Source organism: Moschus berezovskii, chromosome 5, assembly GCF_049115385.1.
Source record: "Moschus berezovskii isolate FMDL1 chromosome 5, NW_MosBer_1.0, whole genome shotgun sequence".
NCBI classification, from domain to species: Eukaryota; Metazoa; Chordata; class Mammalia; order Artiodactyla; family Moschidae; genus Moschus; species Moschus berezovskii.
In genome coordinates, this window is record NC_142464.1 from 120,372,093 (window position 1) to 120,398,526 (window position 26,434).

The 26,434-nt window shown below is 45.6% G+C and overlaps 1 protein-coding gene and 1 pseudogene across 2 annotated transcripts in view; one reads left to right on the forward strand and one right to left on the reverse strand.

Annotated features, from left to right (window-relative positions):
• The first annotated feature begins 1,999 nt into the window (after positions 1-1,999).
• Positions 2,000-26,434, forward strand: part of CD38 (CD38 molecule) — a 58,372-nt gene continuing 33,937 nt past the window's right edge. For both annotated transcript variants that reach the window (XM_088836531.1, XM_088836530.1), the window contains exon 1: positions 2,000-2,316. In XM_088836531.1, coding sequence (XP_088692657.1) covers positions 2,105-2,316 — 212 coding nt within the window. In that variant the 5' untranslated portion in view covers positions 2,000-2,104. The remainder of the gene's footprint in view (positions 2,317-26,434) is intronic.
• Positions 11,346-12,590, reverse strand: LOC148777934 (F-box only protein 31 pseudogene; annotated as a pseudogene).

The following is a 26,434-nucleotide window of genomic DNA, read 5'->3' on the forward strand; positions in this document are numbered from 1 at the left end:
ACATATGATAATATACATGTTTCAATGCCATTCTCCCAAATCACCCCACCCTCACCCTCTCCCACAGAGTCCCAAAGACTGTTCTATATGCCTGTGTCTCTTTTGCTGTTTCGTATACAGGATTATCATTACCATCTTTCTAAATTCCATATATATACATTAGTATACTGTATTGGTGTTTTTCTTTCTGGCTTACTTCACTCTGTATAATAGGCTACAGTTTCATCCACCTCATTAGAACTGATTCAAATGTATTCTTTTTAATGGCTGAGTAATACTCAAAGGCCTCTTGATGAAAGTGAAAGAGGAGAGTGAAAAGTTTGGCTTGAAGCTCAACATTCAGAAAACGAAGATCATGGCATCTGGTCCCACCACTTCATGGGAAATAGATGGGGAAACAGTGTCAGACTTTATTTTTTGGGGCTCCAAAATCACTGCAGATGCTGATTGCAGCCAGGAAATTAAAAGACGCTTACTCCTTGGAAGGAAAGTTACGACCAACCTAGACAGCATATTAAAAAGTAGAGACATTACTTTGCCAACCAAGGTCCGTCTAGTCAAGGCTATGGTTTTTCCCATGGTCATGTATGGATGTGAGAGTTGGACTGTGAAGAAAGCTGATCGCCGAAGAATCGATGCTTTTGAACTGTGGTGTTGGAGAAGACTCTTGAGAGTCCCTTATACTGCAAGGAGATCCAACCAGTCCATTCTAAAGGAGATCAAACCAGTCCATTCTAAAGGAGATCAATCCTGGGTGTTCATTGGAAGGACTGATGCTAAAGCTGAAACTCCAATATTTTGGCCACCTCATGTGATGAGTTGACTCACTGGAAAAGAGTCTGATGCTGGGAGGGATTGGGGGCAGGAGACGGGGATGACAGAGAATGAGATGGCTGGATGGCATCACCGACTCGATGGACATGAGTTTGAGTGAACTCCGGGAGTTGGTGATGGACAGGGAGGCCTGGCGTCCTGTGATTCATGGGGTCACAAAGAGTCGGACACGACTGAGCGACTGAACTGAACTGAATACTCCATTGTGTATATGTACCAAAGCTTTCTTATCCATTTGTCTGCAGATGGACATCTAGGTTGCTTCCATGTCCTCGCTATTATAAACAGTGCTGCAATGAACATTGGAGTACCTGTGTCTCTTTCAGTTCTGGTTTCCTCAGTGTGTATGCCCAGGAGTGCGATTGCTGGATCATATGGCAGTTCTATTTCCAGTTTTTTAAGGAATCTCCACACTGTTCTACATAGTGGCTGTACTAGTTTGCATTCCCACCAACAGTGTAATATCACTGATGAACATAGATGCAAAAATCCTTAACAAAATTCTAGCAATCAGAATCCAACAACACATTAAGAAGATCATTCATCATGACCAAGTGGACTTTATCCCAGGAATGCAAGGATTCTTCAATATCCGCAAATCAATCAATGTAATACACCACATTAACAAACTGAAAAATAAAAATCATATGATTATCTCAATAGATGCAGAGAAAGCCTTCGACAAAATTCAACATCCATTTATGATAAAAACCCTCCAGAAGGTGGGAATAGAAGGAACAGACCTCAACATAATAAAAGCTACATATGACAAACCCACAGCAAACATTATCCTCAATGGTGAAAAACTGAAAGCATTTCCCCTAAAGTCAGGAACAAGACAAGGGTGCCCACTCTCACCACGACTATTCAACATAGTTCTGAAGTTTTGGCCACAGCAATCAGAGCAGAAAAAGACATTAAAGGAATCCAAATTGGAAAAGAAGTAAAACTTTCACTGTTCGCTGATGACATGATCCTCGACACAGAAAACCCTAAAGACTCTACCAGAAAACTACTAGAGCTAATCAATGAATACAGTAAAGTTGCAGGATGTAGGCTTTTTAAGACCTTGAGATCCTAATTGGTCGAGCGATCGCCACGGAGGGACTTCGAAGGAAGGGGGAGGAGTGGGAAAGGAAGCGAGAGAAAAGGCTAGCGAGCGCTAAAGGGGAAGTGCAGTTTGAGAACTGGGCTAGCGCTCTCCTTCCCGGCAGCTCGGACTCCTGCAGCCTCTAGTCCAAGTTGGTCCGGGCGACCCGCATCGGACCCCATGGCCGACTGCTGCACGCAGAGAAAGAAGCTTTGCTACTGCGTTCTTCTGTGCTTCCTGGTGGCGGGGATCACCGGGGGGGCGATCGGAATCTACAAGTGGCGCTACTCCGGGCTCAACAGGTGGCACGGGAAAGGCAGCACCCCCAATTTTCAGAAAATCATCCAGGAGCGATGCGACACCTACACCCAGCAGATCCGGCCCGATTCCAGGTGAGCGGGCGTCTCAGGCGCCCCGCGGGGCCCCACGCGCGGTGGGGGCGGCGCTCGGCGGGGCGCGCTGGGCACAGCTGGGCACAGCTGGACGCCGCGCGCCGAGCAGCAGCCGTCTGGATTTGCTGGCAACAAGGCACCTACTGTCCCGAGTCAGCTGAGAGCCCGCCGGGCGGTGCCGAGTAGGCAGTGCGGACGCGCGTTTGCGCGCGCCACTTGCTAGAGGTGCAGGCGGCCGGTGGTCCCAGGGAGCCCGCCGAGAGCGCGCGGCTCCTGGCGCGTCTGCTCGGAGGGTGGGACTTGTCCGAGACGCCCTGAGCCTGGCCTTCCATTTGGGGGCCGCAGCCCCTCTGGGCGCCCACCGCCCGGCGACTGGTTCGGAACGTCAACGGGAGGCAGGTGAGTTGCTGGCATTATCTACTTTGCTCGGGGTTTCTGTTCGCCATCTCTTGCCTCCCAAGTCTCCGGGGTGTTGCAGATGACACTGGATTAAGTGGTTTGCGGAGCCTGGGATCGCGGGAGGACAGGGTCTGGAGGGCCGGATCACCGACATTCATTTCATTCATTAACATACCAGCCCCGAGATTCTCCTTGTGCGCCCTGAAATGAATGTAACCAGAGCTCCCAGTAACAAAACAAAGTAACAAACAAAGTAACAGCAAGGATAAAAATTAAGATTCTAACAGCCGCAAAAGTGCATCTGCTTTATGAATCTGTAGGGAGCCTGGAAACACCCAGTCTATGGAAACTTTTGTGAAGGTTTCTCGGGCCCTATCCCAGCTAGCCACTAATCTCTCCCCAAAGTGAACCGATTTCCCTACTTCCATTACCAGGGCTTAGTTTCACCCGGAAAACTCAGTTTTGAAATTGTACATGAAGTAGAATAAGCTGGAAAGTAAAGATGTGCTGGCTGCCTTTTCCAGGCTGCCAAAGGCGGGCAGGCTAGCCGCAATATCCACCTGTGAGATTCAAATCAGTTTTGCCTCCGAACACACTTGACCCCGGGCGGGGGAGGGAGGAAACGGTCAGAGAGACACCCCCTTCCCCTCCCACCAGCCTCCCTGCGGGTGCCCGTGAGTTCAGGTTCTAGCGCAGAGACTTAAATTTCTTACTTGCAAATTGTTCTAATCCAAAGATTGCCATGGTCTCAAGTGTTTTGCTTACAATTAGTTAATTGAGAGAAAATGTAGAAGTTGAGCCATTCCTTTAGATTTCAATTAACGTATCAATTAAATCCAGAGATGTGCTGTGCTTAGTCACTCATTCATGTCCAACCTTTTGTGACCCCCAGGCTCCCCTGTCCATGGGGATTCTCCAAGTAAGAATACTGGAGTGGGTTGCCATGCCCTCCTCCAGAGGATCTTCCCAACCCAGGGATTGAACCCAGGTCTCCCACAATGCAGGCGGATTCTTACCATCTGAGCCACCAGGAAAGCCCATGAATACAGGAGTGGGTAGACTATCCCTTCTCCAGGGGATCTTTCCCACCCAAGAATCAAACTGGAGTCTCCTGCATTGCAGGCAGATTCTTTACCAGCTGAGCTACCCCGGAAGCTCAAATCAAGTGATACACAATCTGAAATGGTAATGATAAAAGCAATCATTTTATTTTCACTTAATTTAATAGTCTTTAAATTCCTGTTGGTTGATCATCTTTAGGGCGTTCACATCCATATAGCAAGCAGGATGCCATAGAGGTCAGGTGGCTTTTTAGCGCTTGTCAGGACGCCTCAGTTCAGTTCAGTTCAGTCGCTCAGTCGTGTCCGACTCTCCGCAACCCCATGAACCACAGCACGCCAGGCCTCCCTGTCCATCACCAACTCCCGGAGTTCACTCAAACTCATGTCCGTTGAGTCGGTGATGCTATCCAGCCATCTCATTCTCTGTCATCCCCGTCTCCTCCCACCCCCAATCCTTCCCAGCATCAGAGTCTTTTCCAGTGAGTCAACTCTTCGCATGAGGTGGCCAAAGTATTGCAGTTTCAGCTTTAGCATCAGTCCTTCCAATGAACACCCAGGGTTGATCTCCTCTAGAATGGACTGGTTGGATCTCCCTGCAGTCCAAGGGACTCTCGAGAGTCTTCTCCAGCACCACAGTTCAAAAGCATCAATTCTTCAGCCATCAGCCCTCTTCACAGTCCAACTCTCACATCCATACATGACCACGGGAAAAACCATAGCCTTGACTAGACGGACCTTTGTTGGCAAAGTAATGTCCCTGCCCCTAGATGCTATCTAGGTTGGTCAAAACTTTCCCTCCAAGGAGTAAGCGTCTTTTAATTTCCTGGCTGCAATCAGCATCTGAAGTGATTTTGGAGCCCCCAAAAATAAAGTCTGACACTATTGCCACTGGTTTTCCATCTATTTCCCATGAAGTGATGGGACCAGATGCCATGATCTTAGTTTTCTGAATGTTGAGCTTCAAGCCAACCTTTTCACTCTCCTCTTTCACTTTCATCAAGAGGCTTTTTAGTTCCTCTTCACTTTCTGCCATAAGGGTGGTGTCATCTGCATATCTGAGGTTATTGATATTTCTCCCAGCAATCTTGATTCCAGCTTGTGCTTCTTCCAGCCCAGCGTTCCTCATGATGTACTCTGCAGAGAAGTTAAATAAGCAGGGTGACAATATACAGCCTTGACGTACTCCTTTTCCTATTTGGAACCAGTCTGTTGTTCCATGTCCAGTTCTAACTGTTGCTTCCTGACCTGCATACAGGTTTCTCAAGAGGCAGGTCAGGTGGTCTGGTATTCCCATCTCTTTCAGAATGTTCCACAGTTTATTGTGATCCACATAGTCAAAGGCTTTGGCATAGTCAATGAAGCAGAAATAGATGTTTTTCTGGAACTCTCTTGCTTTCTCCATGATCCAGCAATTTGATCTCTGGTTCCTCTGCCTTTTCTAAAACCTGCTTGAACATCTGGAAGTTCACGGTTCACATACTGCTGAAGCCTTGCTTGGAGAATTTTGAGCATGACTTTGCTAGCGTTAAATACAGACTCAGTATTCAAAACACACAGTACCAAAAAGACACATCCGTTGGCAAATATATATGTGTGTGTGTGTGTGTGTGTGTATATATATAATATTAATTATATCCCCATTATATATCCTGTTACTATTTTTTGAACATCTTTCCAGATATCTCACAATACACATACACACACACTTTGTATAAACAGGTTAATAATTAATCTGGTACTTCCTGTGTGCCAGGCACTTAAAAAATGTCAAACCATTTAGCCCTTTCACAACAATCTGAGGCATTACCAGCCCTATCTCCATGTTACATACAAGCAAACTGAATTGGAGAGTTTGAGCAAACTGCCCAAATTTGGCTCCAGAAATGGAACTCTTAACACTCTGCTACCTATGTAGTTTCTGTAGGTAGAGGGACCATAATGCATTGACTGTGTCTGGAACATTTTGGAAAGAAAGGGGACACTATTAATCATTATACTGGGCTTAAACAGAACATACGGTCACTTTATCCTTGGGTAGTTTAAGAGCAGGAACTCTGGAGTCACTCTGGGTTCAAATCCCAGCTCTGTCACAGCATAACTCTGGGGAAATTACTTACTTTCTTTGAGCTTCAATGTTCTTAGCTGTGAAATGGAACGGCAGTACCTACCACATGGGGGGAATGATGAGAATAAGGAGGAAAGATCCTGATATATTCTAAACATTCAACATGCTATTTTTGAGGGAAGTGCAATATCACAGACATCTTTCAATGATAATAAACATGGACCAAGGCCAGCAATCGGCCTAAAGGTGACCTCTAAAAACCGTTTGCTGTTGGTGTGAGACTTGTAGAGCTCATGTTCGGATCAACCCATACATGAGTTCTCCCGGCCACACTGAGATGATCTTCACTGAAAAAGAACAGATTATTCCTAAATCAGAAGAGGAGGTTTCACAAAAGAAAAAGATATCCCAGAAGAAACTGAAGAAACAGAAACTTATGACCTGGGAATAAATGCCACACACACACACACACAAATCCAAATAAAAGTAAAAGCAAAAAACAAAAAAAGTAGGTGCTTAAGATTAGATTTATTTAAATCACAATCCAGTAACTCAATCCTCCAATGATGAAAAAATTTTTCTACTGTAATTATCACTATTATTATTTTAAATTTATAATTGGTCCCGGAGATCATTCAGTGTCATTACACGTAGGTTGTGCAGGTTAAGTCGCTTCAGTCATGTCTGACTCTTTTGTGACCCCGTGGACTGTAGCCCGCCAGGCTCCTTTGTCCATGGGATTCTTCAGGCAAGAATACTGGAGTGGATTGCCATGTCCTCCTCTAGGGGATCTTAAGGACACAGGGATCAAACCTGCATCTCTTATGTCTCCTGCATTGGAAGGCAGGTTCTTACTACTAGCACCATCTAACAGCTAATAGTATTTTGTAGGGTGGATGTAAATATTTCCTCTGTGTGTGTGTGTGTTAGTCCTCAGTCGTGTCTGACTCTTTGCGACCCCATGGACTAGAGCCTGCCAGGCTCCTCTGTCCATGAGATTTTCCAGGGAAGAATGCTGGAGTGGGTTGCTATTTCCTTCTCCAGGGGTTCTTCCCAATCAAGGAATCCAACCTGCATTGCAGGCAGATTCTTTACTCTCTGAGCCACTGGGGAAGCCACCATTCTGTAGGGTGGATGTAGATATTTCCTGCTGATAAAAAAATTAGTTTCCAGTGTTCAGTCCCATTCATTCATTCAATAAATGTTTGTTGAGCATCTTCTATGTTTCAGAAAGTGATCTAGTTCTGACAATACAGGATTGAAGGACAAAGTGCCCACTCTCGTGAAGCTACCATGCTGGTTGGGGAGAAACATGTTGCAATGAATATTTTTGTCGAATATATAATTTTTGTTATATATATATATATAGTTTATATATATATATGTAGCTACCCAGGTGTCTCAGTGGTGAAAAATCTATCTGCAATGCAGGAGACACAGGAGACAAAGTTTCGATCCCTGGGTCCGAAAGATCTCTGTGAGGAGAAAAATGGCAACCCACTCCAGTGTCCTTACCTGGAGCATCCCAAGGACAGAGGAGTCCGGGGCGCTACAGTCCATAGGGTTGTAAAGAGTCGGACACGACTTAGAGACTAAACAACAACATATATTTGTGTACGTATGGGAGTGTTTCTATAGGATAGATTTCTACTGGGCCAAAGGGAGTATGATGCATATTTTAAAATTTGATAAATATTTCTGAATTCTCTCCAAAGTAACTGTATCATTTTATACTCCCATCACCATCCATCAGAGGTCACACTTTCCCACAATCTCTTCATTGCTGACCAGAACAACAATAGCAACTAAGTGTTCCCTGATTATTGGTGATTCTTAGCATATTGTGTATGGTTATTGGTCGTTTATATTTTTTTCCTGTGAGTTTCCTATTCAGATCCTTGTTAATTTCCACCGAGTTGCTTGTTTATCTCTATGAGAATTCTTCATATATTGTAGATTACATATGTGGTGTTTTCTTTCTCTCTGCCTGCTGTTTTTGTAGCCCTTTTAATTTCTGTTCCCCCAGAGACTTTAACTTCAAGGTCATGGCTCTTTGATTAATAACTTCCTCCTCCTATGTTGTTGAAAGTCCAGCATGCTATTTCCTTTGTAGTCGTACCCTTTTTTCCCTGATGAAAGCTGAGACCATTTCTGTGATCCTCCTTTGCATCCATCTCTTGCCTAGACTACTCTCTCCTGCCTTGGTCATTTATAGTGGGCCAAAGCAGCAATTCATGCCAACTGTTCAACTTGGTATTTCTGCTCTGATCTAGCTCTTCTTACCCCTGCATACTTTATTCAAACTATGTCTAACATATTAAAATGTGACAAGTAATATCATGCAAAACAAAACTATCATAAAAATTATGAGTATAATAATTGCAGCTATATAAAATTGAGTGTCAAGGAAGACAGACAGAATATGGCAGTGCTAGGTAAAGGGACTTGTTAGCCGCTGATAATTATTCCTCCACTGCCGTCAGTAGGTTTATGGTAGGTCTTTTCCCTTATTACTCTTCAGTTTCAAATGATCTGTGATTTGTATCTTGCTTATCTGTTACCAAGTAACAAACTACCCCCAAACTTAGTGTCTTAAAACATAAACCATTTTACTATTTTGCATGACTCTGAGGATTGATGGGGCTTGGCTAGGTGGTTCTTCTGTTCCTTGTGATGTCGGCTGGGGCCGAAGTCACTGGGGGGCTTCGCTCAGCTGGAGCATCCCAAAGAGCTCAGACATCACTTCCACGAAAGGCACGGTGGCAGGGTCAGCTGAAAGGCTGGTGTCACCTGGGATGCTGAAAGTGCTGAGTTTCTTCTTCTCCATGATGTCTCAGAACCTTCCATCACACCTCTGAAGTCTTGACCCCATGAATGTGTTTTCTTGGCAGCACCCTGGATGTGATCACTGCCTTGAGGCCATTTCTTGCTTTGAAATTCTTTTACTAGGAAAGACTGGGAGTGAAAAGCAGTTTTATTTCAAACCTAACAAATCTTGACTTGGAAATGCTTGCTCTTGAATCTGCTTAGAAATGAACAGTTCTCTTTTGGTTTATTTCTCTTTCTCCCTGGATCTTTCTCACAGACAGCTAGAAGAAATGAGTTGGCACTTCCAACATTCTGCCTGGAAATCTCCTTAGCCAAAACCCTAAGTTCACTAGGTCTGTTTCTGTTAGCTCCATTATGGCAGGTAACAGGTCTTCAGAGCACAGATTTTGTTTCCCCAGCCTCCAATAACAATTTGTGTCCTGTCTGTTCAGCCTTCACAAATAGTCTTCTTGAGGGCTTTCTATTAATAACTGTAGCTTGTCACTCAGTACTAAATGCTAAATTCACGCTGTAGTCAGGAAGAGAGACAGAGAGATGGAGGCAGGGAGAGAAAGAGAGGCAGCGCTCATTTAACGTATTACTGACCGGAGACGCGGCAACGTGCTTTTAAGGGGGATACAGCTAACATCACCGTGCAAAGCTGTTAGAGCTAAAAATTGATCAAGTGTTCATCATACAGGTTGTGGCTGATATCATTCACATTGTGCTCCATTAGTTTTTTGTTCCAGCCTTATGTATGTCTTAAGCAAGCTTATTACCATAAAATTAAAAAAAATGGCACATCATGAAATTTTGAGTGAAGAGGCATTTTTCAGTGAATTTTATGAAGATACTTCCTCTGATTGTCCAAGCAACACAAATACTAGGATCTCAGAAGATGATAGTTCTTCAGAATATACTTCTGATTCAGACGATGTGACTATTAGGCCAACAAAAAGAATAAAATCTTTCATTATTCAATATTCACTTATGTAACAAATCGCTGGCCATAGGCATTAGTTTCTGCAAAAATCCTCTAGTCGATAATGTTTAAGGAATTGGCTCACGTGATTATGGAGTCTAACAAGACAAAATCTTCAGGTTGGGCAGGCAGGCTAGAGATCCTGGGAAGAGTTGATGCTGCAGCTCTAATCTGAAGGCCTCTGCTGGCAGAGTTCCCTTTTCTCTGGGGAAAGTCAGTTTTTTTCTTTTTTTTTCTTTTAAACACGCATTTTCTTGATTTTATTTAAACAGTGGTGAAACCTAAAGAGGAACAGCCTAGCGCCCAGCTGTCCTCCGTTTTCACTGTCCTCAAGGCTTTGTGGCTGCACCATCGGGGACAGCCACGCTTGGCACAAGAGAAGAACAGCCGCGCTGAGAGGGGGTAGGGCGACAGGCTTTGAGGTTCAGTCCTGTGAAAGATACGGGAACTGGGACCACATCCCCACCCGACCGCGGGTCCTGCTGGATCTGGGAGGTGTGCACTGGTGTCTCTGATGAGGCTCAGCCAGCGGTGCCCGGCGATGGCCCAGGGCGGACCCCACAGAGTCCTGGTCCTGGGAAGCCTAGTTTGCATTTCAGGGCCATGCCCAGAGCTTCTTGCTCTGGGCAGCAAAGGAAGGAAAGTCCAAGTTGCCAAATGGATTGAAGCAGGGACTGAAGTTACTTGAGAAAAGGGCCAGTCATGAAGAACTCTACCAGGAAACATAGGACACATTTCATGGGGCACCTCAGGTTGGGCTCTACGTGAAGGCACCACAGAGTTGCCCCCTCTCTGGGGCACCCAACAAGGACAAGCAGCTGGGATGCGACAGAATCTGTCCACCCTGGGGACCCACTGGCCCTGGCAGGCAGGTGTGGTGATGCTCTGCAGGCTGGAGGGAGGGCTGAGCAGAACTCCAGCAGGTTTGTGCCCAGGCACATGGGGCTCCATTCTTCAGGAGATGGCAAGATCAGGCCTCGTGGGGGTTCCCAAATGCAGGGGTCAACACAACGGGGAAAGTGCCAGCAGAAGGGTCAGCGCCTGGCGTCTCCACGCTGGAGGGGCCTGGTCCCCTGACACTTCCAGAAAGCTGCCCTCTCCCCTGCAAAGGGGCATCAAACACCTGGCATGACCCTTCCTGATGTTTTGCCCCTTTCAAGAGTGGCACCTCGTAAACCACGCAGGGGAGCAGACATGGGTCGTCTCCGAGGGGCCCTGTCCCCAGTTCTGAGACCAGCAGCTATAGCTCATGGTCTCACACCAGTGAGTATGGGGCGGTGGAGCAGGGAGGGTGCTCAGTGACTGCCTGTTGGAATAGCTGCAGTGCAGGTCTCAGTTCTAAACCTGAGAGAGGCCAGGCAGGCACCCAGTGCTGCGGGGACCAGGGCTGGGTGGTGCTGGACCAGGGCCACCGAGCTACCAGACAGCCTGCAGTGGGGGTCTCCTCGTGATCCATATCACCGGCCCCATTTCACTGATCTTGGAAACTGAGATCGGAGTGACGTGCATTTGTCCAAAAGCCAAGCAAGTAGGTGGAGAAGTGGGTCTCGAGCCCCATACCCCATCTTCCTGGAGCTCCTATTCCGCACACAGCGCCCCCACCGCCCAGGCTGCGTGGAAGCCACCATGGCCCTCCAGCTTGCTCCCTGCAGAGGGGATGGTGGAGCCAGCATGCCTCCCCCAGGATTCCTTCCATGAGCTGGAGGCAGCAGACCCCCACGCATGAAAGTGACCCTTCCTGGAGGAGGGTTGTGTTCTCCCTAGAAAACGGCCAGTCTTTCTAGTTCAGTCCCTATATGCCCCGAGGCCCATCCTCCAGGTCAGTTTGTTCCGGTTCTGTTGTTTTTTCCAAGACATGCTCAGCCTTCCTATTGCTACTGGCAGATATGCAGGTGTGCGGTGCACTCCGTGGAAAGCGTCTGGGTGGCCGTGCCGAGGCTCCTGCGAGCAGGGGGGTGTCGGGTGTTGGCCGAGTCCCCCAGAGTGCATGCTGCTGCCCTCCCAGCCCTGATCCGTCCGCTGTGGGGAGGCAGACCGTCAGGAGGTGAGGGACTGGATGTTCTTGAGCATCTCCTCGAAGGCCTGCGGGGACGGGGCGTCTGCGTTCCGGAAGGCGGCCTGGACCCTACTATACAGGCTGAAGGACTTCAGCTCCAGCCAGATGAACCCAAAGCTGTCCTCGTCGAATAAGACGAAGACCCCGGGGGTGCGCTCAGGGCTGGTGAAGCCGTGGCCAGCGATGAGGCCGGTGCCATAGAAACACATCCTGCAGGTCCGGGGATAGTCCTCATTCCTCGAGCTCACGCCCACTGGCAGCAGGAACGGCTGCCCCTGCCCTGACTGAGCAGGTGGCTCAGCCGCGGCCGTGGCCCCTCCATCCCCAGGAGCCTGGGCCGGCTCGGCAGGCGGCTCCTCACAGGGCTGGGGGCTCTGCCGGCCAAGGTCCTCGGCGTCCTGAGCCCCGCCTTCCTGCTCCTGCTCCTGGCGCACCTGCTCACGCACCTCCAGGACAATGCGGGAGAGCTCGTTGAAGTCGTGCAGGCTCTCGGCATCAGGCAGCTGAATGCGGTGCCTGAGGTCAATCTCCACTGTCTGCTGCCCGGCAGGGATGTTGGGGTTACCCGTGATCTTTGTGCCCCTGGCACGCTTCCCATGAAAGCTAAGCATGACGATCTCCAGGCCATGGCTGTTGTAGGTGCCCTTGAAGAGGCCCGGTCTGATGAGGTCATCCGGGCGGCTGGGCGGGAGGTAGATGCGGCGGTAGGTCAGGCAGTCAGTCTGTTTCTTAAGGCTTTGAGCTCACTGACTGAGGCCCACCCATACCGTGGGTGGTCACCTGCTTTGCTCAAAGTGCCTCCATTTAAATGCAACACACATCCAGGTGCCTCTGACTAAATCTCTGGGTACCACGGGCTAGCCAAGCCGACGCAGAAAAGGAACCATCGTACACATGCTGGAATACAAGGAGGTCCAACCAGTCCATCCTAATGGAGATCAGTCCTGAATGTTCATTGGAAGGACTGATGCTGAAGCTGAAACTCCAATGCTTTGTCCACCTGATGCGAAGAGCTGACTCATTGGAAAAGACCCTGACACTGGGAAAGATTGAAGGCAGGAGGAGAAGGGGGCGACAGAGGAGGAGATGGTTGGATGGCATCACCGACTCAATGGGCATGAGTTTGAGTAAACTCGGGAGTTGGTGGTGGACAGGGAGGCCTGGCATGCTGCGGTCCATGAGGTCGCAAAGAGTCGGACACAACTGAGCGACTGAACTGAACAGAACATGTTTCAGGTTTCCGTTAGGCCATGGCTCGCTTCCAGGTGCACTTTCTGTTTTGGTTATCTTTTGCTGCGTCAAAAACTACCCTGACATTTAGGGGCTTAAAGCCTCAGCCATTTGTTATCTTTCCCAATTGAGTGGCTTGTCTGGGATCAGCTGGATGGCCTGCTTCACATGGTGCCAGCTAGGGCTGTAGTCATCTGAGCGACTGACTTGGCCAGAACATCCAAAACGTGGCACTTACAAGATGGCACCGTGGCACGTGGTGTCGGCCGGGGTGGTGGCCTCGCTTTCTCTCTCTATTCTTCTCAGGGCCCCTCTTCTCATGGCATCACCATACGATCTCTCTGTGGTGGGGCTGGATTTCTCCCGAGTTCCCAAACTTTCAGAAGCAGAGGCCTTCTTGAAGCTTTAGACCCGTAACCAGCACAGCATCACTTCCACATTGGTTAAAACAGTCACCCCTTCAACCCAGATTTGGGAGGCAGAGAAACAACACCCGCCCACTCCATGGGAGGAGTGACAGAGGTGTTGTGGACAGCTTCACCCTTTATGTTAGCTTTGAAGTGTTCGTTTCCTTATCTTTTTTGTTCTTCTGTTAGATCTCTTTCTACTCTATTGCTTTTATAAAAAACTAGATTTAAAAATGTTAAAAATCTAGCAGATGCTTCATTAAATATATGGTCATTTAGTCTAGAGACATTCTGTTGAGGGATATATCTTGAGGATCTAAAAGAGTGCCTGGAATATAATAAGCAAAAATATTTAGCTGGCTTAAATGAGTGATGTACAAGCTGGCAGGGGCTACTCAGGTGGCTAAGTGGTGAAGAATCCGCCTGGAATGCAGAAGACGTGGATTGGATCCTGGTCCGGGAGGATCCCCTGGAGAAGAAAATAGCAACCCTCTCCAGCATTCCTGCCTGGGAATCCCATGGACAGAGGAGCCTGGTGGGCTACAGTGCACGGGGTTGCAAAAGAGTCGGACACGAGTTAGAGACTAAGTAACAACAATATACAAGCCAGTATATTACAAACAATAGGAATGAACAAAATCATAATAAATGATTTTTTTTGTCCCCGTACCGAGACAAGCTAGGGTCCTGGCTGGAGACCCTGTTTGCTTGCTCATGCTCAGTTGTGTTCAACTTTTTGCGACCCTGTGGACTGTAGCCCACCAGGCTCCTCTGTCCATGGGATTTTTCAGGCAAGAATACTGGAGTGGGTTGCCATTCCCCTTGGATGGAGAGGGGCTGTTTAATTCATCTCTGCATTCCCTGTGGTCCAGCACGTCCTTCATCACTTTATAGAGTCTTGCTGAATTGAGCCTGCTTAAGTCCGTGCCGTGCTTGTTGATACATAAGCAGTGAGAGCCCTAATCAGAGAAGATTCTTCTTTGATCTTTTCGCAACTGCTAATGAACCCCTCTGTGATCGCATCCACTGTCTTTTCTGATGCCTTTATCTCTGGTTCATCATTTGTTTTGGTTTCTCTTTCCTTTTCAAAATTTCCAATAAGATTTCTCAGGGCCAGGGCTTCATTTTTACTTCCCCATGCCTCCCATTTTAATGACTTCAGCATTTCCTTAACTTCCACTTCCCGAAAAATGTATAAGTAAAAAAATGTACCCGATAGCAGACTCATACGAACTTTTAGGGCTTTCGTGTGTGTGTGGAGCTGGGGCAAGACGTGGAGGATTCAGGGAGGAAGAAAACAGGGGTCCTGCTCGGCAGGTTTGGGAGGACTGGCCTGGAAACGGGAACAAGGGACAGTGCGATACACAGCAGCTAAGACGATTGTACCCAGACGAGAGGTGCCCTGAGCAGGGAGGGGCCGCTTCTCTGCTATTAGCCCTTTGCTGGATTCCCCAGGGCCGTGTGGGATGTACTCAGGTACCCATCAAACCAGAAAATATTGGTACGTGAATTGCCATGTACCAAGGGTCAGAACAGCACCACCACGATTCAGCAAACTGAAGCCACATGGAGAGCCTGAATCGGGAAGGGATTGATGAAAGAGGTCATGCATGAAGTCTTCCTTTAACGGTAGGGTTTCCACAAAAGGCTGTTGCCAAGAGTGTGTATTACCCTGTTGAACAAAGTCTGGGAGATAGATAAGATGCTACTGCTTGCGGCAGATTGGCCAACCCGTGGACCAAAAATCTGACGGCTGTGGGCCCTCGGGAGGCTCCTGCTGGTTAGAGGGTCATGTTGGCCCGTGTACAACCTGGACTTTCTCAGCACACGAGTCTGTGAGAGGGTGACCGTCCTTGCACGGGACGGCATGCCAGTGTGTTTTCCCTTTGTGATGTGGAGTGGCCAGCTGCTCATCGTCCCTCTTCCCAGTTAGACCAAGAACTGCATCAGCACAGCACAGGCCTCGGGTTTGCGCTCTCTGTGATTATCAGGTTTCCTTCAAGCCTGTCTTTCGTTCTGGGCTTCTGAAGCAGGGACCAGTGGCCAGAGAGTCTCAGGTGAACCCGAGTGAATGTGGAAAGTGAAACGAGGATCTGCGCTGCTGCTATGGTTACGAGGAGGGAAGTCGGACCCTGCAGCTGTTAACTGTGGCGGGAAGGGTGGAGTGGAGTACGTATGCCCATAAGCTGAGTGTGGGGCCTGTGGGCCTCGGGATGCTCCCAGGATATCTGGGGAAAGGTAGCTGGGGGTGGGTAGAATCTTCTAGAAGGAGGGGTTAGTTGGAGGCGCTGGGCACCCATTGGACGGCTGGGTGAGTAAGGCCAGAAACAGAGCTGAGAGAGGAGAGGGGCCACTACCAGGCTCTCTGGCCTCGGGCTTTGCTTCTGACGTTGTTCTTGGAAAGGTCGGTGCAGTTTGCAGCCGCCTGCCGCCCAAGCTCCCGCCCTGGTATCGTTATTAATAACCCAAGGAAGTGGCCATGAATAAAGAAAAGCTTTAGTCAGTACCACAGTGAGCACTCACGGCCTCTCTGCTTCCTCCTTTCCTCTTTGGAGGGAAAAACCCTTGGAAAACAGCTGCCTAAAGTCTGTTTAGGAATCTCGAGGGGATAGAGGTTGGAAATCCATGTGTATGGGTTGTCTGCAGTGCGCTAGGAGCTTTATCGTGGGGGTTCTTGCTCAACATTATCAGCGTCCTGTCAGGGAAGTCTCAGGACACGCATTGTAGGGATGGAACCGAGACAGATATTATAAATGATTAAGTGATTTCCGACAGTTAGAGCTTGCAAGGTAACTTGTGGGACTCTCGTACAAGTAAAGATGACTTGCTTGTTGTTCAAAAAGCAGGAGGAAGATTTCTTTTTATTCTGTGGTGTTGAGCTTCCTAGGTGGCACTAGTGGTAAAGAACTTCCCATTGATGCAGGAGACGTAAGAGACATGGATTCCATCCCTGGGTTGGGAAGATCCCCTGGGGGAGGGCATGGCGACCCACTCTAGTATTCTTGCCTGGAGAATCTCATGGACAGAGGAGCTTGGCAGGCTGCGGTTCATGGGGTCACACAGAGTCAGACATGGTGGTTTATCATTATTATTTTATGTGATTTTTTTTTTGGCTGTACCGGGTCTTGGTTGCTTCATGTGGGCTTTCTCTAGCTGCAGTCAGAGGAGGCTCCTCTCTAGCTGTGGTGCCAGGGCTTCTGGTTGCGGTGGCTTCTCTTGTCAGGAACCATGGGCTCTAGAGTGCTGGCTCAGGAGTTGTGGAAAACGGGTTTAGTTGCCCCCAAGCATGTGAGATCTTCCCAGACCAAGGATAGAACTCATTTCTTCTGCATTGGCAGGTGGATTCTTAATCACTGGACCACCAGGGAAGCCCTGCCAGGTGGTTTTTACTTGCTATTGGAGGTCGGGTTGTTACTGAGTCCAAGCTCACCACAATGAATCTGAGACGGGGCACTGCGGTCAGGAAAGGACTTTATTTGGGAGGCCGCAGACCGAGAAGATGGCAGGCTAGCACCTCAAAAGAACCGTATTGTGGGGCCTGGCAGCCAGGTTCTTTAATGGATCAGAGATGCGGGGAGGTGAGGAAACTAACTAAAAAGACTATTCAGTCCTTACAAATGTCCCCCACAATGGCAAGTCTCAGGCAGGGGCATGTGTTAGTTTCACTTCCTTGCAGACCTTCACAGGTGGGCGGCTGAGCTCATCTCCCTGAGGCCAGCCATCGTGCACACAGATAATAACAAAAGGGGCAAGATGAAGGTTCCAGCCACAGAAACAGATACCGCAGAAATTCAAAATTAACCTTTCCTGGTTGCAGGGTCCCCTGGGAGCATGGGGGTTACTGGCAGGAAGAGTGCAGACCCTCACAGGTGCTGGGCTGCTCCCCGCAACTTGGTACAGAGGGAAGGGGTGCGTGACTCCACCGGACCCTCCTGCTGGTGGGCAGAGCAAGGAACGGTCCTCACAGGCAAAACCCTGCCCCAGGGAGGTGGAAAAGCAGCGGATGGGGGACCATATGTGAGCCAGGCTTCAAGGCCCTGGCGCTCCTTCCAGTGTCCTATCGGGCTTCTCTTGTAGAAACACAAAAGCAAAGGCACAGTTTTTAAAAGTTTTCAGACAGCGACTTCGGAGCATTAAACTCTAAGTGTGGTCTTTCTGAGCTCAGGGCTCTCTGTGACTGTATAGTGCGTGAAGACACTCTTGAAGTTAGTACATGGCAGAGTGGGGACCGAAGCTCATCTCTTTCTACCCTTGGAATCATCAGGCCCGTTCAAACGGGGAGGAAACAGACAGGAACTGCTTTTCCCACGGTTGGAGCTGGCTAAATGGTAGAACTGGCTTTTGAACGGACTGCGAAGCCTGGAGCCATCCCATTCAATGGTTTCTAAAGGAGGGTGTTCTAAGCAAGTCCGAGGCCAGAGGCAACCCATTCCAGTGTGTTAGCATTTCTGCTGTCTCCAGAGGAGGCAGCCAGTGTCCTCCTCCGTCGTCTCAAAGGCGAGTCGTTGGGCTGCTGGGTGAGGTCACAGGCCTCCATCTAGTGAGGCAAGGTCCTAATATTTGTGCTTCAGGACACACTACAGGTTTCTGCAGGTGAGGCCGCGGAGCGCCACACCTGCGCTAGTTATCAGACACAGTCTCTGTGGTTTATCTCACGTCTTGAACTCTCACTTCTTGGAACTGGGTCAGGAAGGATGTGGTTCATACCAGGCATTCTAACCCTGGAAGCCACTGCCGACTGATCATAGCACATGGGGGTGAGCCTGGGTTCAACCTCAGCCTGCCCAATAGATAGATGCCAGCAGTTGGTTAGAATGGTCCCAAGAGATGACGTCTATTTGTGATTCTGCAGCAGAATCACGTTGCTTATAAGTAGATAAGTGTAAAATGTTATTTATTCCACCTGGGGATATTCTTCCCCTTCACTTTCAGGTATGGATGCTTAAGTGGACTAGTGAGTGACAAATGAGAGCGGTCCTGGAGTAGGGGCGGCCAGAGGGGACTCAGGACGAAGGGCCTAAAGTCGTGCGGTTAAGACAAATCTGATGGGAGGGACCGTAGGTGACCAGATGTCCTCTACCAGTTGAAAAGGAGTCTTGTTGTGAGTGGACCAGATGTGTGTTGTATAGTTCAGCAAGGCAGAATCAGAGCCTCAAGAGGCAAAACAAAGCCAAGAATATCTGCCAACATTTGCACAGCTCATCACAATCTTTTTTTGAGCTTTTGTTGTTGTTGTTTTTGCTGCTACTACATGACATGAGGGATCTTAGTTCCCCAACCAGGAATTGAACCTGTGCCCCCTGCAGTAGAAGCCTAGGAGTCTTAACCACTGGACCACCTTGGAAGTCCCACAACTTATTTGAAATGAATAATTTATTTGAATTCATTTGTCAAAGCAGGAGTTTCAAAATGCTTAGAGTATAACTTTTATAACGTACAGAATCAACACATGTCAAAGATTTATTTATTCATTTATGAGGGAATCTGCAAAATGATAAAGTCCACTCAGAAAACACTGGGAAGCACTACATCACTTATCAGTATTTTAAAGGGAATATTAGAATAGATTGGTAGGTTAGATTTTAAACTGGTTGATGTTCTGCAAGGCAATAAGAAGCCATAACCTTTGGGAATATCTTTTCTATCAGACAGAAATTATTTGCATCTGTAACAGACAAGATCTACAAGTTACCATCAAACTTCACAAGGTTTGAGAATCAGAAGAAGAGACAAATACACAACCTGCTAGATAATTAATTCATTCTGGAGTAAACTTGTCAAGAAAGAGGAAAGTGAAAAAGCTGGTTCAAAACTCAGCATTAATAAATTAAGATCATGGCATCTGGTCCCATCACTTCATGGCAAATAGAAGGGAAAAAAGTGAAAGCAGTGGAAGATTTTATTTTTTTGGGCTCCAAAATCACTGCATATGGTGACTGCAGCCATGAAATTAAAAGATGCTTGCTCTTTGGAAGGAAAGCTGTGACAAACCTGGACAGCCTGTTAAAAAGCAGAGACATTACTTTGCCAACAAAGGTCCGTATAGTCAAAGGTATGGTTTTTCCAGTAGTCATGTACGAATGTGAGATTTGGTCCATAAGGAAGGCTGAATACTGAAGAACCAATGCTTTCAAACTGTAATGCTGAAGAAGACGCTTGAGAGTCGCTTGGACTGCAAGAGATCAAACCAGCCCATCCTAAAGGATATCAACCCTGAATATTCATTGGAAGGACTGATGCTGAAGCTCCAATACTTTGGCCACCTAATGCAAAAAAAACAATTCATTGGAAAAGACCCTGATGCTGGGAAGGATTGAGGGCAGGAGGAGAAGGGAGAGGCATAGGATGAGATGGTTGGATCGCATCACCAACCTAATGGATATGAATTCGAGCAAACTCTGGGAGACAGTGGAAGACAGAGGAGCCTGGCCCCAGAGGGTTGCAGAGAGTTGGACACAACTTAGCAACTGAGTAACAACCAACTTGTTGAACAGTGACCCGAAGGGACATTGAAAGGATGTGTGCCCACCTTTCGGCTTTATTTCCAAATCGTGTCTGTTTTTTGTAGCACAGTTATTCAGTAAGTTTTTATTGAGATTCTGTTACCTCTCACAAACTCTGCTGGATCCTGGGGATACAGTAGTGGGCAAAACAGACTACACTGTTGCTCAGATGCACAGATATTCTAGCGGGAGGTGTGTCTCAGACTAGAAGGAAAAAATATGTCGTGGGGCGGATGGTGACATGTGCTGGAAGGAGTGCTTAGAGTTTTAAGTACGGTAATAAAATAAAGAAGGTTTCAGTGAAAGGCGACAGGTTGGTAAAGCCCTGAAGAAAGAAGGAGAGCAAAAACTAGAAAAGTCTGCAGAAGAGCATTCTAGGCAAAAGAAAACACATGTGCAAAGGCACTGAGACAGCAAGGACACACATAGGATCAGGACTTTTCGTTACAGAAATCTTTAAACATATATAAAACTAGAGAAAATAATAACCAACCCCCTTTGACCATTACTCAACTTCAAGAATTATCAACATCCTGCTATTCTTCTTTAATCTGTCTTCTCACTTTTTTTTTTCCCCTAAAGCAGAGTTCCTCAACCTCTTGGATCTAATGCCTGATAATCTGAAGTGGAGCTGATGTAATAATAAAAGACCAAGTGCACAATAAGTGTAATTCACTCAAATCGTCCTGAAACTACCCCACCCCCACCCCGTCCATGGAAAAAATTGTCTTCCATGAAACCCGTCCCTAGTGCCAAAAGCTTGGGGATCGCAAACCTAAAGCACTTTCTTTAAAGCAGATTCCAGATTTCACATTATTTTGTCTGTGAATACTTCAGTCTGAACTTTGAATGAAAAATAACATTAAAAAAATTCAAGCCAGTGTAATACCATACTCTCATACAACAAAATAAAGAGCGTTTTTTCAGTGTTGTCCAATATCCAACTTGTGGTCAGTTTTCTATGATTTTCTTAAAAATCATGTAGTTTTATAATTGATTTGTTCAAATATAGATTCACCCAGTACATTCAGCTATCTGAAGTATCCTCTAAGTATCTTCAAGAATATATTATTAGTATCCTTTAATTCATAATCACTTTTAAAAGCCTGTTACTCTGTTGATGAGATTGGGTGATTTGTCTTGTAGAATTTCCTACCTGCTGGATTTGGCTCCTGGTTTTATGTTCTCCTCTAGTCCCTGTGGCAAGTGGGCTCCGTTACTCAGTTGTTTCCAACTCTTTGCGACCCCATGGACCATAGCCCATCAGGTTCCTCCATCCATGGGATTCTCCAGGCAAGAATACTGGGATGGGTTGCCATGCCCTCCTCCAGGGGATCTTCCGGACTCAGGGATTGAAACCACGCCTCTTACATCTCCTGTCTCTGTATGACCTGCAAACAGAGCTAGGTTAGAGTCAGATTAGATCTGGGGGTCGTCAGGAATGCTTCATAGAGGGAGCTGTGGAATTCCTTGGCCATCACCTCAGGAGACACATAATGTCACGATGTCTCGCATCTAGGAGCGTTGACAAGATTGGCCATTAACCACCTGATTCATTCATTTTAAAGTTCCACAACAACTTTTCATTGAATTAGTTTAGCAGCCTTTGATGACTGCCAAGACTGATTATTTCCATAGGAGCTGTAAAACGGATGTTTTCTTTTTTTCTGTCAAAATGCTTTTACTCTGATCCATAGAAAATGTCCTATTTACTGTTCATCAGTTTCTCAACCTTAAAAGACTTAGCAAGTACAAACTAAACAGAAGAGTCTACAATGACAAATGTAACTTGAACAACAGAAACTGGAAATGGACGGAAAAGAAGATGAAAATTATAAATTTGAAAATAAAATGTTTTTTGAAATTAAAAAATCTTAAGCCAGATATTATATGTACAATCACCAAGTAGCATTAAAAAATAAAAACATGTGCATTTAATAGTAATGAGTAAAATGGATATTTTTTCATTGTAAAATTCCTTTTGCACTTCTTACTCTGATCCTTACAAACAGAAGCCTATCTTTCATCAACCATTTGGTTGTCCTGAAATAGAGTCTATGAAAGAAAAACAGGAGAGATGCTTGATTCTTTACCTTTTTAAGAAAATCAATTTATGGAAAAACGAATTGGTTAGTGCTCTATCAACTTACAGAGGTGACCTATGAGTTTTTTAAAGTATCATTTTGAACTCATGATTTTTTTTTATATGTTTAATGAGTTCCTTACATCACTATTCAGACAACATCAGAATGCTAATTGCCACTGTATTGTCATAACTATTTAGCCTCTTTAGTAGGTGATGCTAGATCCTTTTCAAGAAAGAGAAGTTATGAGTTCATACTGATTATTCCAACATGAAGGATGCAAGGTTTTTAATCTTTTTAAATTTTTTAATCTTTTAAATTTTTTGTTTGTATCTTTCTTTCATACTAAACATCTCGGTTCCTAATAGCATTAACATAATCATGTATTTTCTTTCATATGTATATATGAAATAATTAAATAATTATATGTGTATTATTATTGTTATTAGCAAAATGTGTAAATATCTTTGTGGCTCTTTTGGTCCTTAGGATATAGGCTGCATCCCACTAGTGATGCAGTGATGCGTAGAGTGATGAACACTGGTGGATGACTGTCTGGCACCCTGTTAGAGGGATCCCTCCGCTGCTGGGGTGAGGAGAGAGGGTAGGAAGAGGCGTGGAAGCCTTGCAGGAATTCATGTAGTTGTTCAGGTGGGAAGTGATCGCGGATTTGGTCTTGATGGATGGGGGAGAGAAGGGGACATATTCTGGATAGATTTTGAAAAGAGATTTCATGTTATTTGCTATGGACTTGAATATAGGATGTTAGAAAAAAAGAAGAAACAATAAAAACTCTGAGGTTTGTGGGCTGAGTTGCCAGAAAAATGCATTTCCCTATATTAACAAGGGAAAGCCTGGGGTGAAGCAAGTTGGGACGGGAACCATCAGTTTGGTTACATATTAACTTTGCATTGTCCATTGTCATTCAAGTGCAGACACTGAAAATGATGCTGGTTTCTGAGAGTCTAGGGTACTGGGGAGAGGTCTGGGCTGAAGATATCAATGTGAAAGTCAACTGTGCGTAGCAATTCAAGCAGATGTTTCATGTGGAAGATGTGTTAATTGTCTTATTCAAGTGCTTCTGACTGGCTAAATAAGAAGAAAACTGAAAATTGACCAACGGATCAATGACTTGACAAGATGGGTTTTAGAGGAGTGGTCGTGGTGAAAGCCTGTCATAGTGGACTGAAGAAGAAGGGAAGAGAGGAATTGGAAATTGTAAATAGACAGCTCTCCCTGGGAGTCTTGCTGGAAAGGAGAGCAGAAATGACCTGGTGATTGGATGGTAAGGGGGGATCACAGATGGGAGAAATCGGGGCTAGTTTGAGAGACAGCTTCTTTGAAGTGGACTGAGAAGTTGTCTAAGTAAAGAATGCTTCTAAACTTCTACGGTTTCTAAGGTCTTTGACAACTGACCTACCAATATCAAATTCAGCCACATTTTTAAAGTGACTCACCTGGTCGTTTTTACCCAAAACTTCAACTTAGTTTTCACAGGAAAAAAAGTTTTTCTTCTTTCACTCATCCAATTTATTTGCGAATAATTTAATGAAAAGGTATAAAGTTTGAAGTGAAGTCACTCAGTCATGTCTGACTCTTTGCGACCCCGTGGACTGGGGCCCACCAGGCTCCTCTGTCCATGGGATTCTCCAGGCAAGAATACTGGAGTGGGTAGCCATTTCCTTCTCCAGGGGATCTTCCTGACCCAGGGATCGAACCCAGGTCTCCTGCACTGCAGGCAGACGCTTTAGCCTCTGAGCCAAAAGGTATAATTAAAGCAAAAAGAATAGGCATACACCTACTTAAGAATAGGTAAATAAAGAACCAAATGAGTAAAAATGGAAGCTCTTGGGTATACTAGGAAGTAGCCTATTAATTGTGTAGAAGACAGGCAACTTGTATAGAGGGAGTGAAAAATGGTGGTGGTTAACGCAGAGATTCAGTTAAATATGGGTCAGTTAAGAGTTTCTTTTTTCATTTTTGCAATGAATGATTTTAGAAATGGTCAGGCATTTTTTTTTTTTTTTTGCCATTAAAGATCTTTTTCTTGCCTCAGTTCAGAAAACTACCAGGACAAAGTTTTCTTTAAATGAACTGTGGTGCAAAGATCTGCCTGTGATGCGGGGTCCTGGATATTTGTTCCCTGGGTTGGGAAGATCCCCTGGAGAAGGAAATGGCAACTCACTTCAGAACTTTTGCCTGGAAAACCCCATGGACAGAGGAGCCTGGCGGGCTACAGTCCATGGGGTCACAAAGAGTCGGACACAACTGAGTGACCGTCGCACACTCATGGTGTAAAGAACAGATGGTGAGGCTGAAACATGAAACTGAACGATGGAGGAAATCAAGAATTGCTTTCGTGTGTGCGTGGAAGGGAACGAGCGATTATATTCACAAGTTTTCGTAGCTGATCTGAGTGGAGAGTAGTGGTAGCTGACGGTGAACAATGTTGGATTCGTGGTCTCCGAAGAAGAAGATTTAGCTTCGGGACCAGGGACCAGGCTTAATCACTCAAGAGCTTTTGTGTAGCAGAGTTTTATTCAAGTTAAGAAAAGGCTCAGAGAAAGCTTCTGACATAGACATCAGAAGGGCATGGAGAATGCCCCCTTTGCTGGTGTTAGCAAGGGAGTCATATACTTTTTATTTAATTATTACAATAAATCAAAAGAATGTCTCAAGGTTGTAAAAATTTTACTAGACCCACTCCCGTAATTTACATTTTAAGATAACAGGGTTAGCCAGAAGGTTTTCAGGAAGGAGAAACTGTCCTCAAGCAGGATACATTGTTGTTATATAATCCTTAGGACAGAGTTTAAACTGAGTCGTTTGTTGTGTAATCATCAGTTTCAGGCTTAAAGAAAAAACCTTTTATGGGACTAAGACTAAGGAATGTAGAGGAAAAAATGTTTGTCCTTTCCTCCTCCTTGAGAATTCCAGACCCCTATCTCCTCCTTGGGAACCCTGGACTTCTTATCAACCTGCCTAGGAATTGACTCTCTCAGTAGGAGATCATGTTTTTTTTTTTTTTGTTGTTGTTTTAATATCACCAGTAAATACCTGCTCTGAAACTGGGAGGGATGATGAGAAGGTTGTTTTTAAAGATAAAAGTGAAACCTGAGGTCAGAAGCTTGAATAAGTGCTGCATGAGAATGACATTCCTTCTCCTTGCAGTGACTTTTCTTCTAATTTTAAAAATAAAACATGCCTTTTTAGAACACTTGGAAAAAAAATTTTTTTAATGTAGAGAAGAATACAAAATCACTTAACCCCCAAGGGAAGTGAAGTGAAGTTGCTCAGTCATGTTCAACTCTGTGACCCCATGGCCTGTAGCCCACTAGGCTCCTCCATCCGTGGAATTTTCCCAGTCAAGAATACTGGAGTGGGTTGCCATTTCCTTCTCCAGGGGATCTTCCTGACCGAGGGATCGAGCCCAGGTCTCCTGCATTGAAGGCAGATGCTTTACCCTCTGAGCCACAAGGGAAGCCCCAAAGTGGAATTCTAAATACTAGTGGGACATACCACAAAAATTAAGGAGATTCACAAAAAGAAGCTGTATACCTGCTTAAATGGGTGGCTTCAGCTAAGTAGTTTTATAGATATAATTCAAATTTCCTCTATAATATGACATTGAAAAAATTGCTAATCTGTGTTCTCCACTTCCTACCTGAATGCATCTATATAGCAGAAAGCTATGTACCTCTTTAGTCTCTGGATGTTTTGAAGCAGTTAGTAAAGCTTGATTTGAAGTGAGTTAACAATTCCACCCCTGCTTTTACTTAGCCATGATCCGTATTTGCCTTGCCATGGTTTAAGATGTTTCTTTTCTCTTATTGTGACTATCAAGCAAACATTATAAAGTGGTTTCTGTCTTTGGCACCCCACAGTTTAAATATTGTAAAATGCATAATAAAATTTCTTCCTTCATTATCTTGGTTTCTCGGAGTAAAAGTCTGTGTATGAATTAGCTTGTCTAGAGCAGTAATAAAATCTCCTTGGGGAGTCTTTAAGAGTAGAGAAAGATGGAAAGCATACAGTTTTGTATGGAAACTGGGAGAGATTTAAAACAACCGAGGAATGTGTGAGACAGATCAAAGGAAACTGTATTTGGGGGATCTGATTTCATGTTTAAATACTTCTTGGTAAAAATTTTAAAAGGCTTGCATTTTTTTTTCTTGTCTAGTATAACTTCTTTGTTCCCACTCATATTTCATTTTGTACAGCTCTTTGGAGCTCCTTTCTGTCCGCTAAATTGGGTGCTGTTCCATTCATGAATTGTTGATCTTTAAAATAAATAATTTTAAAGGTTCAGAAACCAAGATTATGAACATATCCATTTATGCTAAACATTGTATGTTTTGTATTTGACAGGTCTAGTTTTCTTCTTCCTTTTCTTTGTTCAATATTCCTTACTCCTCAGTTCATATATCCTCTCGAGTCTTTTCTTTTAAACACGTTACATCATGACAGTGTTAAACACATGGAAATATCTGTGGAACAAATATCCATTTACTCATCATGCAGAA